At 41.5% G+C, this 12484-nt stretch overlaps 1 protein-coding gene across 1 annotated transcript in view; it reads left to right on the forward strand.

Moving 5' to 3' along the window:
* The window catches only part of CNTNAP2 (contactin associated protein 2), a 2325186-nt gene extending 2312993 nt beyond the window's left edge, over positions 1-12193 (forward strand). Inside the window, exons 24-25 of the mRNA XM_061415014.1 lie at positions 2154-2234; positions 7023-12193. Of these exons, the coding sequence (XP_061270998.1) occupies positions 2154-2234; positions 7023-7222 (281 nt within the window). The 3' untranslated portion in view covers positions 7223-12193. The remainder of the gene's footprint in view (positions 1-2153; positions 2235-7022) is intronic.
* Positions 12194-12484: the final 291 nt, after the last annotated feature.

Consider the following 12484-nt stretch of genomic DNA (forward strand, 5'->3'; position numbering starts at 1 on the left):
TAAGCTTTTGACTTTTTAGAAGGACATGGGCCAAACAGTGTTCAGTTCAGTTCAGTTCGTGTCCGACTCTTTGTGACCCCATGAATCGCAGCATGCCAGGCCTCCCTGTCCATCACCAACTCCCAGAGTTCACTCAGACTCATGTCCATCGAGTCAGTGATGCCATCCAGCCATCTCATCCTCTGTCGTCCCCTTCTCCTCCTGCCCCCAATCCCTCCCAGCATCAGAGTCTTTTCTAATGAGTCAACTCTTCGCATGAGGTGGCCCAAGTACTGGAGTTCAGAGAAGGGTAAATACAACTTCAGAAGACCTTGGAGCTACGCCCAAGATGAGCAGTGAAAATTCAAGCTTTTTTCTTGAAAAGCACCACTCCGTCTTTGAAGGGTGGTTGGCCTCAGGGAATATGTGTATTGATAACCAAATCTTACTGTGTGCATTGAGTGTGTGAGTTACAACATGGAAGCTGCACTGTCATTTCAGGCAAGTCACTATACATAGACAGGGTCATAACTAAAATCACATCCATGCTCCAGGTTAGTATTTTGACTATATAAACCAAATTCTTCAGTGAGGCATGAAAAGTTCTCATTAATAACAATTTTCATCTTTTTTACTCTTTGCTCTATATCCCCAGCACTTAGAATGGCAGCTGACACATGGTAGGCATGCTGCAAAGATTTGTTGAAATAGGTTCAGAAATAGAAAAGTTATTAGGCAGTTAATATTCTTCCCAACATTTAGGAGATATTATCCCCTAACAAATTCCTAAAGCATACAGTATTTTACTGGAGCCACATAAGATACTTGTTTAAATACATGATTCCTTTTTAAAACAAAAACACTAATTCAAAAAGATGCATACACCGCAGCATCTTATGGCAGTATTATTTACAATAGCCAAGATATGGAAGCAACCTAAGTGTCATGCACAGATGATTAGATAAAGAAGGTGTAGTCCAGATGTACGATGGAATACTACTCAGCCGTAAAAAGAATGAAAATTTGCAACAGCGTTGGTGGACTAAAAGGTACTAAGCGAAGTGAAGTAAATTAGAGAAAGGCAAAGACTGTATGATGTCACTTATACACGGAACCTAAAGAACCCAACAAACTAGTGAAATGACAAAAAAGAAGCAGACTCACAAGTGTATAGAACAAACTAGTGGTTACTAGTGGGAAGAGGGCATGGGGGAGTGGTACAAGTGTAGAGTGTCAAGAGGTATGAACTATTATGTATAAATATTACATATAATACTACAAGGATAGACTGTACGACATAAGGAATATATCCAATAGTTTATAATAACTATAAATGGAATATAGCCTTTAAACCTTGTGAATCACTATATGGTACACCTGTAGCATATAATATTTTACATCAACTATACTTCAGTTTGTTTCCCTCATAGCTCAGTTAGTAAAGAATCCGCCTGCAATGCAGAAGACTCTGGTTCGATTCCTGGGACGGGAAGATACCCTAGAGAAGGGATAGGCTACCCACTCCAGTACTCTTGGGCTTCCCTTGTGGCTCAGCTGGTAAAGAATCAGCCTACAATGCAGGAGACCTGGGTTTGATTCCTGGGTTGGGAAGATACCCTGGAGAAAGGAAAGGCTACCCACTCCAGGATTCTGGCCTGAAGAATTCCATGGACTGTATAGTCCATGGGGTTGCAAAGAGTCAGACCCAACTGAGCGACTTTCACTTTGATACTTCAATTTTTAAAAAATTTTTAACAATTACTTATTAAACTAATACTGTAAGTTCTAAAAAGCTCATCAGCAAACATACCCAACTCCATCAGTTGTGAAAGGGATCAAAGTGGCTGGGAGGCAGATTTCAGCCAAACTTAAGAAGAAGTATTCTCAACTTGTCTGTCAGTGGAACCGACAACCGACAGTCCTGCTCAGGTTGTTCTAAACTTTTTAATATTCCTCCCAAGGAGATATAGTGCTCGTCTGGGCCGTGTACAAAGGAAAACAGCAGGCATTGAGGTGGCTGTGATTCTTGTGGGCAACAATAGCAAAATGGGTTTAAATGAAACAGAGGTCTTATTTGGGAAAACAGGCAGTGTTGAAGGATTTTATGAAAAAATAGATATATCAGATTATCCGGGATAAATGATATACATGACTTTTTATCTCTTCCTCTACAGCCAGTGCTGATTTTCCGTATAACCCAGGACAAGGCCAGGCCATAAGAAATGGAGTCAACAGAAACTCGGCCATCATCGGAGGTAGGTGACGCACAGGACAGGCGCTTCCTCACTTGTGGGGAGTGGTCATTTTCAATAAAAGCATCATCCAGAGGAAAAGGAGTCATCTAGACTTGTACTTTATTTATTTTGCTGTTTAAATATGGCTGAAGATTGAGAAGTACAGATGTGGAGAAACTGATAAGTATAACTTGGCTCTTTTTAAATGCTGACTTATTATTTAAAAAAAGGAAAAGAACAGTAGTATTAGGAAGCTAGCCAGCATCTGAATACACAAGCAGGCTGTCATGGCAACATGACATGGCAACAGCCAGGACATCTGTTTTTGCCCTCATCATCCTCTTGCATCCCAAATGATCCAGAGTAGCTTGCTACAAAAATGGGAAGGACTATGCCAGTCTGGTTTCAGTTATCTTAATAAAAATTATCAGACCATTAATAAGCCAGAGTATCTGAATATTCCAGGCTTTTCTTCCCACCACAGAAACCTGCATAATAGTTTGACTCTCCTAGTATAGTTCCTCGTGTTTGGATCAGTAAATATCACCTTTGCCGCCTTCTCTCTCTGCTTCCGCCTTATTTTATAAAGATGTTTCCTGTCTCTCTGAGGACAGCTAATACTGTTAAGCATATGAAGGATTTTAAACTCAGCCAATCAACTCAGCTTAGTCAGTAGGTTTATTTTCCACAGGAAGAAAGTGGACACCTATATATATGTGACTATTAAATTACAGGGCTTCCCTGGCGGCTCAGACGATAAAGCGTCTGTCTGCAATGCAGGAGACCCGGGTTCGATCCCTGGGTTGCAAAGATCCCCTGGAGAAGGAAATGGCAGCCCACTCCAGTATTCTTGCCTGGAGAATCCCGATACATTCCGAGCCTGTGTGCGTGCATGCTAGGTTGCTTCACTCGTGTCCAACTCTTTGCGACCCTATGGGTTGTAGCCCACCATTCTCCTCTGTCTGTGGGATTCTCCAGGCAAGAATACTGGAGTGGGTTGCCATTTCCTCCTCCAGGGGATCGTCTGAACCCTGGGATCGAACCTGCGTCTCCTGTGTCTCCTGCATTGCAGGCAGATTCTTTACCCACTGAGCCTCCTGGAAGCCCAAATACGTTCAGGAATGGTGCTTAAATCACATTGTTCAGAGTTCTGGTATAATCCTTATCCTCATTATTTTGCTTTTTTAATATCAACTTTATTGAAGCATAATATGCACTTATTTTGGCACCCCACTCCAGTACTCTTGCCTGGAAAATCCCATGGATGGAGCAGCCTGGTAGGCTGCAGTCCATGGGGTCGCTAAGAGTCGGATACGACTGAGCAACTTCACTTTCACTTTTCACTTTCAGGCATTGGAGAAGGAAATGGCAACCCCCTCCACTGTTCTTGCCTGGAGAATCCCAGGGACGGGGAGCCTGGTGGGCTGCCATCTATGGGATCGCACAGAGTCGGACACGACTGAAGTGACTTAGCAGTAGCAATGCACTTATTTAAATGTAACACGTTATGACTTCTGACAAACACATATGCCTATAGTGTCAGTCGCTCAGTCGCGTCTGACTCTTGCGACCCCTTCTGCAGCCCACCAGGCTCCTCTGTCCATGGAATTCTCCAGCCAAGAATACTGGAGCGGGTTGCCGTTTCCGTCTCCAACGTATTCGTATAACCACAGCCACAATCAAGACACAGAACATCTCCACCCACTAAAAGTTCTCTTGTATCCCTTTGTAATTCACCCCTCCCCCACTCCACTTGCCTTTGTCACGTGGATTTCTTTTGCCTCTTTTTAGGGTTTCACAGAAATGGAATCACATAGTATGTAATCTGTTGTGCCTTCTTTCCCTCAATGTGTTTTTGAGAATCTGTTGACATTGTCATATTACCAGTGGTCTGTTTATTTTTACTGCCAAGTTGTATTCCTTTGTATGAATGAAGGAGAGTTTGCTTTATCTCCTCACCTGCTGATAGATGTTTGGTTTGTTTCCAGGCTTGGGCTGTTTGGACAAAAGCTGCTGTGAATATTCTTGTCCAAGTTCTGGCCTTTGTAAACAAAAGTTTTAGTTTCTCTGGTAATTCCTAGGAGTATAATTGCGGGGTTATTGTAGATATTTAACTTTATAGGAAATTGCCATATAGTTTTCCAAAATGGTTGAACCATTTTATGCTTCCATAAGCAATATCTGAGAGGTCAAATTGCTTCACAGTCCTGCCAACACTTAGCACTGTCATTCTCTGTAGCCATCTCGTTGATGAGCGGTGGTAACTCACTGCGCCTTGTTTGTTTTTAATAGTCGTTTTCTGTTGATAGTATCTTTTTGTTTTTAATTTTATTTATTTATGGGTGTGCTGGGTCTTCGTTGCTGCACAGGCTTTTCTCTAGTTGCGGTGGTGGGGGCGGGGCTGCTGTCTAGTTGCAGTGCATGGGCTTCTCACTGTGGTAGCTTCTCTTGTTGCAGAGCACAGGCTCTAGGGCGCTCCAGCTTCAGCAGCTGTGGCACATGGGCTCAGCAGTTGCAGCCCCCAGGCTCTAGAGCACAGGCTCAGTAGTTGTGGCACACAGGCCTAGTTGCTCCACAGCACGAGGGATCTTCCTGGCCCAGGGATCAAACCTGTGTCTCTTGCGTTGGCAGGTGGATTCTCCACCACTGAGCTGCCAAAAAAGCCCCCTCACTGAGGTTTTAATGTGCAACTATATGATGACTTACGAGCATCTTTTTCCATGCTTATCACTGTTTGCAAATCTTTTGTGACGTGTCTATTTAAATCTTTCTTCTCTTTTAATTGGATTGTCTGACTTCTTTCTATTGAGTTGTAAGAGTTCTTCTTGCATTCTCATTGTTTCATTTTCTTAGTGGTAGTTTTTGAAAAGCAAGAGATTTTAATTTTTATAAAGTCCAACTTTCTAACCTTTTTACAGTTTGTGATATTTTTTAATCCTTTCCAAAAATCTGCCAACCCCAAGGTTGTAAAGATTTTCTCAGAAGTTTGATAGCTTTTGTTTTTAATTATTCAGTCTATAATCACTTTAGGGGGCTTCCCTGGTGGCTCAGATGGTAAAGAATCTGCCTGCAATGTGGGAGACCCAGGTTTGATCCCTGGGTTGGGAATATCAACTGGAGAAGGAAATGGCAACCCACTCCAGTATTCTTGCCTGGAGAATCCCCATGGACAGAGGAGCCTGGTGGCCTAGAGTCTGTGGGGTCACAAATAGCTGGACACAGCTGAGCGACTAACACATACACATAGTCACTTTGAGTTAATATAGTATGAGATAAAAGTCAAAAATCATCATTTGCCAAACAAATATCTAGTTATTGTGAGATCACTTGTTGAAAAGATTTTTTTTTTCCAATTTAATTTCCATGTTACTTTTGTCAAAAATCAATTGTCTGTATGTCTTTTTTCTGGACTCTATTCTGTTTTGTTGATTTACATATCTTTCTTTGGCCAATATTGCTATTACTTTATTTCTGTATCTTTAAAGTAAGTCTTGAAATAAGCAATGTAAGTTCTACAATCATTTCTTTTTTTTTTTTTTAAATATTTTGACTGTTCTGGGTCCTTTGCTTTGCCATATAAAATTTAGAATCAGCTTATATATTTCTACAAAAAAAATTGCTATTATTTTCATTGGATAGCATTAAATCTATAAATGAACAGCTTGACAATATTGACATTGAAATACGGTATATGCATCCATTTATTTAGGCCTGCTTTAGTTTGTCTCAGCAAGGTTTTATGATTTTTCAGTGCACAGTCTTGAACAGTTGTGTTAAGTTCTTTCTAAGTGGCACTATTTTATTACTTTCATTTCCAAGTATTTCATACTAATATATAAAAATATAAATTTCACCTTACTAAATTTACTGTTAGTTCCAGCAACTTTTTTTTGTATATTCCTTAGTATTTTCTACATAGACAATCCTGTCATCTGAGAATAGAGTTTTCCTTCTCAATCGGTGCACTTTTTGTTTCTTTTTATTTTACTCCACTGTCTAGAACTTTTAGTACAGTCATGAGTTAAGGTGATGAGAGTTGACACTTGCATATTTCCATATTTTAGGATGAATGTGTTTAATTTTTCACTATTAAATGCAATATTAGCTGCAGATTTCTCAAAGATGCCCTTTTTCAAGGTTGAAAGTTTCTTTCTGTTGATAGTTTCCTGAGAGGCTTCATGATAAATGGGTGTTGAAATTTCTCATATTTCTTTTTTAGTCATGTGCATTTATTGATAAAGGTTTTTCTCCTTTATTTCCTTAATGTTTGTAAATTACATTGCTTTATTTTTAAATGTTAACTCGATCTTACCTTCCTAGAATTAATACCATTTTTGTTATAATCTGTTCCCCTTTACATATTGCTGGGTTTGATTTGCTACAGTTTTATTTAGGAGAGACACTGCTCCATCATTTCCTTGTAGTGTGTTTGTCTGGTAATAGTGTCGGGATAATTCTGGCCTCATAAAACAAGTTGAGTGGTATATCCTTCTCCTCTAAGACAGACGTGTAGGTCTGGTGTTACTCCTTAGGTCAAGTTCGTTAACAGTGTTTTTGAGGTCTTCTGAAGGCTTCCTGATTTTCTGTTTCATCGTTCAGTCAACTCCTAGGAGGAAAGTGTTGAAATCTCCAAATATACCTGTGGAAACCGTCTCCTCCTCCCCTCCGGCGCTGTGGGTTTTCGTCGTTCGGGAGTTCCGAGTCTCCTGCGGGAGAGGCTCCTTGAGGGAGCCATGGGGGAGAGGGGCGGGGCCGGCGGGCTCCTCGGGCCGCGTTTAACCTCTCGCCCCTCTGTCCTGTGTCCCCCAGGGGTCATTGCCGTGGTCATCTTCACCATCCTCTGCACCTTGGTCTTCCTCATTCGCTACATGTTCCGTCACAAGGGCACCTACCACACCAACGAGGCGAAGGGCGCGGAGTCCGCCGAGAGCGCCGATGCCGCCATCATGAACAACGACCCCAACTTCACAGAGACCATCGACGAGAGCAAAAAGGAATGGCTCATCTGAGGGGCGGCTCTTTGGCTCCGGGAAGTGGGGGGCGAGGGAGGGGGGGAGCGTGACCAGGGAGGAGGGCAAGGGACGGAAGCACCCTACTTCGTACCCCTGAGCACACCCTGCAGATATCAGCACAAGCTGGGGAGGCAAGCGACCGCAAACTCCTGGAGACTGACGGCCACAAAAAAAAAAAAAAAAACTTTTTGATATTTCTTTATAGCTGAGTTTCCCCTTCTGTATCAAAACAAAATAATACAAAAACTGCTTTTAGAGTTTAAGCAGTGGTCAACATTTGTAGGTACTATCTGTCGAATATTTTGTGTGTGTTTAGAGAGGTGTTCTGAAAACCCACAGGAACAGGGCCCGTTTTCTACAATTTTCAGCCCCCTTAGAACGTGGGTATTTTTCCTGGAGAAACGTTGATGCACATGTACACGGCCTCCCGCGTTTTCTTCTTTTTGCATAGAGTCAGCCTCTGATGGGCTGTGGTAGTAACTAGTTAGTGTTCATAAGATATTTCTTTGGTGTCCTGTGAATTGGAAAAAGAAAGGAAGGGGCTGTGATTTACCAGTTTTCAGAGAGACCTCAGTGTGTGCCGGTTCTCTGAGAGTTCCCACTGGAGGCAGAGGGGTGCGGTCCCTCCTGTGTGATAGAACCATCAGGACAACCCAGAGAAGCTTTCAGACCCAGGGGAAGCAGTCCCCTATTGGATCGCGGGTTTTACTTTGGATCAGTCTACGCGATTACACCGCTCCACATCTGTAGTCTTAGACCTATCCGGTGTCTATAACTGTCAGCTACAATACCTGGTGATCAGCCAAGACAAAGGGATTTCCCTCTGCTTTACCTACAAGATACTAGGTTAGATTGTATGTGTGTGTAAGCACCATGGTGAGGAATTAGAGCCAGATGTTGAGATGTGTTGGCTCTGTGTCTTTTATAGTTGGTAGCAGGAGTGTGGACACTTCTTAGAGAATGCTGAAGTTAGGTTGCTCTTCTTATTTTGCTTTATCTGGTCTTTATGCGCCTGTGACAAGACCCTAGCAGACAGTGTCTCTGAATGGACAGACCAAAATAAAGCCAAGTTGTGATTGCAATTGTTATTGCTATTATTCTGGAATTATGTGGAAAATCCTGCCCTATTCTAACTGATCTACTCCATGTATTATTCCATCCTAAACAGACGCATGGCCATGATTCAGGGACTTTCTTTGGCAGATACATCTGAAGTTCAGGTTCATCACAACCTGGGAACTGACCGTTGCTTCTCAGAGAATGGACATCTCTGGTCAGCCAGACCTCAGCTTATTCAGGAGCCTTGATCAACTAATTCCGGCAAGGAACTATTTATTTAAAACTAATTGACTGTTTCTGTAGACCAGTGGGACAACTCTCCTATTGAAGCATCCAAAAAATAATTTCATGTATTTATTTTACAAGAAGATTACACAAAAGTTATTTCTAGAATGACTTAACACTTATGATCATTACAGTTCAGGCTGTTAGATTTAATAAGGATGTTAAAATTTTCTTAGACTCCAACGTTTTGAGGCATTAAATAACACTTTTTTCTTTCTCCTCCTGGAAGGAGGTAAGATCAGGTTAAAATGGTACTGTTGGTCAGGTGGCCTACCTTGAGAAAATGGAAATTTTAGTTTGTTTGGGTGATGTATTCAAGACACTTCAGGATAGCTAACTTACTGGAGGACCTCAGTTTCTTGAGTGATGGGACGTGTTATCTTCACTGCACCTGGCACCGGTGCCTGGCACATTCCCAAGGAGACAGTGGGCCAGTTAAGCCACATTTAAGTCGAGGTCACAGAACAAAAGGGAATTCTAAGGCCCTTTTACAGTTGCTGGCCTCAGGCATGAGCATAACACCCTTTATTTAAAAGTCTTGATCATTCTTCCCTAAAATGCATTTAACATGAAAAGCATTCATTGTAACTAATTAGAAAAACGTGACATTTACAAGGACATATTGAAAACGAACATTATTAATTTGGCCAAGATGACTCCCATTAAGGATTATTTTCTATATTGTCAAATTGAAAAAGCAAACTTTAAACTTTATATTTTAAAACGTTTCTGATTTCTTAAAACCTATTTGACAGGTATCACTTTTACACTTGACAAATAACACCAGATGGAAATTTGTTATTTATTGTACTTCCCATGACAGTTTTATTCTACATACATTATCTGAGCACTTTCCCTTTCTTTCCAAAATCATTAAGAAAACAATCAAACGTATCCCCTTCAACTAAAATGTTCCTACCCTTTCTCTTCTCTATCTTTTTCCTGTCACAGAAAAGTGTAAAATAAAACCTAATACTTCTCCCCAAATTTTCAAACGTAGGGCACCAGGATGCCTGTAGGGGTCAGTGTTTCTCCCATCTCAGCATCATTTGAGATGGTTTCTGCCCTAAAGTGGGTAGTAGCCCAGCCCGTGGACAGAACACAACACAGTGGATAAGGTATTAAGTAGTGAAGTAACGTGCCAAATGCGTGCTGGACGTCTCCAATATGGGACTGCAGTCTTCACCCAGATCCCTGACTCTATCTGCGAAGGCCACATGTAGTACCTTCTAAATGCTAAATAATTTTGTTTATGTGCACAAAAGGATGCTGCCCTCTTCTTTCCAGCTCCTCAGGCAGCCATGACATTACGACCCAAGCTCAGTGCCCAGCCTTGCTTTGTCAATCATATCCAGCCAAAGCTGATCCAAACAGCTCACCAGCAGAGCACTAAGAGGCTAGTGATAGCTCTTTCAGTGATAACCGGAACAAAACAAAGTTTCCTTTAAATAAGAGGTTTTTTTTAAAGTTTCAGGGGCAGCTGATGATTGATCCTGGATTGTTCGTGCAGGAAACATCTTCTGTGTACAAACCAAGCATCTCTGTTTTGAGTTGCTAGGATTGGAGACTTTGAATGAATGCAAAATCAGTGCCAGTCTGAGCTCTCAGGGTATTCCCTTGAGCTCAAGGAAGCTAGCTCGGGAGGTAAGAAGTTATATTCTTAAGCTCTTCTCTGGCCCTTCTTAGCATAAAAGACAACATTTCCCCTTGTGGCTTTCAAGCAACTGCTCGAAAAAAGAGACCTGTTGTGTGGGAGTTTTTGTTGAGTTGAGGACAAGAGTTGAGAGTTTTTGTTGGAAAATTCCCTGTTGCCCTGCGCTTGACAAGCAAGCATCCTTTACTTACTGGAGCAGGATTTCTGAGGCTCGGAAAAGAAATTGGCGTGAGCCCAAAAGTAGATTTCATGTTGTTGTTGAACATCTGTGGGGCAGCCACTAGATGGCGCTGAGAGTTGGGCACAACGACACAAACAGTAGTAACTTCCAAAGGAAAAGCACATGTCCCTGTTAGGAAAATGCAGTGTCAGTGTGAAACTTTTACTTCTTTCTCCATCTGTTGTTTTCTGTTCTTCCATGTGTTCTTTTTCACTCTCTCCTTTCTCTTATGGTGTAAACGTTTTCATGGTCCCTTAACATCTCACATCTCCAAATGATCAGTACCTGATTGGAAGCTGTTACTATTTTTTCCTCCTTTTCACCATCCTGCCCAAGCAGTTTTCAAAGAGAAAGGCAACAATTGTTAAACTGAATTCCAATGAGCCAGCCAAAAATAGGTCAAAATTGCTAGTCCCAATAGAACTGCCTCATGTGGAACAGTGTGTCCAACTGATTTGGGCTGAAGACCAATGGATGCCATTTTTAAAATGATGTTTTGGTGAGAGTGATCCTGAGAGTCACTTGATGGAGTGCAAGCCCTTTTCTCTGTCTGACATGCTCTGTGACCTCAGCCAAGTGGCTGACCCTCTCTGTTTCTCTTTGCCTTGTATGTAAGATAGAGCTGTTTTTTATCTGCTTCATAACACAATGGGGAGGTGCCATGGATCCTTGGCTGCAGATACTTTGAAACCCAAACATAAAGGCCAAGTCAGTGGACCTATTGGAAGTCTTACTTTCCAGCTAGTGGTTGTAAGTCATCTCAAAAGAAACCAAGCAGTCAAGTCCAAGAGTGTGGAAACATGAGGCATTGTTGTACAACCATTAGATTCAGAGTCAGGGAGACTGCCAGGAAGCTTTTCTGTCAACATCAGGAGATGCAACACAGCCAAGGGCCAGAGAAACCAGAACTCCTGTGTATAAAGCCCCAAGTTCCCACCTAGGTGTGATGTGACTTGCAGCTTACCATGCCCCAATGTGATTGAAATGGCTTATAAATAAGAAAACATGAACAGCTAATGTGACTATTTCACATAGCCCAGTGGCTCTCTGCTAAACTGCACACACCCTGCATGATGGAAACTTTAAATTTATTTCACAGCAGTATTTTATATATATATATATATATATATATATATACAGCTGATATGTGCAGCTCACGGTCAATGAAATAGGAAAACCATGTTGAAAAGTTGCTTACCTCCCATGGAGCAAAGACTGGCTGAAGGTAATGAAGATACCTGGGCACATGGATATTAATACTCACCAGGCACTTGTGAGTTTATTTTCCAGATGAAAACGTGCTTTAAGAGCCTGTCTACTTAGATGGGCTGCACCATTTTCTGAGTCTCCGTTTACTTACAGCAATTGCTGGATTTTGAGATGGTTCTCAAAACATGGAGATTCCTCCCATCTTGTAGGCCAAGAAACAGTTCTCAATGTCACTTATTCTAAGTTTTGTTTTGTCGGGTATTTTGGGTTTTTTTTTTTTTTCAGTGAACACGGTGAACTGCAGAGGTTGAAGTTGTGAAAAGGCTGGGCTAATATTCTCTCTGTAAAGTCAATTAGGCTTTCTATCCCTGTGAAATAACCAGGAAATTTCACTCTCTAAAAGCAACAGCATGTAAACTAGAATGGAAGAAGGAAATTATGTATGTATGCCTACTCTTCTTTGTGAATGTCTTTCATTTAACTAAAATTATATTAGAAACCAGATTGATAAATAAAAAAGTCCAAAATAGTTTCAATTATCCTTAAAGCGATTCTTTGTGTTTTGTTCCACTTGTTTTACTTAGAAGCTCTGTTTCAGCCTTTCAGCAAAGAAAGTTCCAGGCACTGAACTACACATCTCTTTGGCAGGTAATCTTTCTAAAAGCGGTGCAGTTACGGTCACTCCCCAAAGACAGGTCTCAAACGGATGCAGCCTTCCTTAACCTTCATTTGCTGTGAACTCCTCCCCTCCACCCATTTTTCTTAAAAGGAGCTTAGTACATATTGGCTTCATGTTTTGGATTAATTTACACAGCTTGGTTAAATGTGGTTA

Source organism: Bos javanicus, chromosome 4 (assembly GCF_032452875.1).
Source record: "Bos javanicus breed banteng chromosome 4, ARS-OSU_banteng_1.0, whole genome shotgun sequence".
Taxonomy (NCBI): Eukaryota; Metazoa; Chordata; class Mammalia; order Artiodactyla; family Bovidae; genus Bos; species Bos javanicus.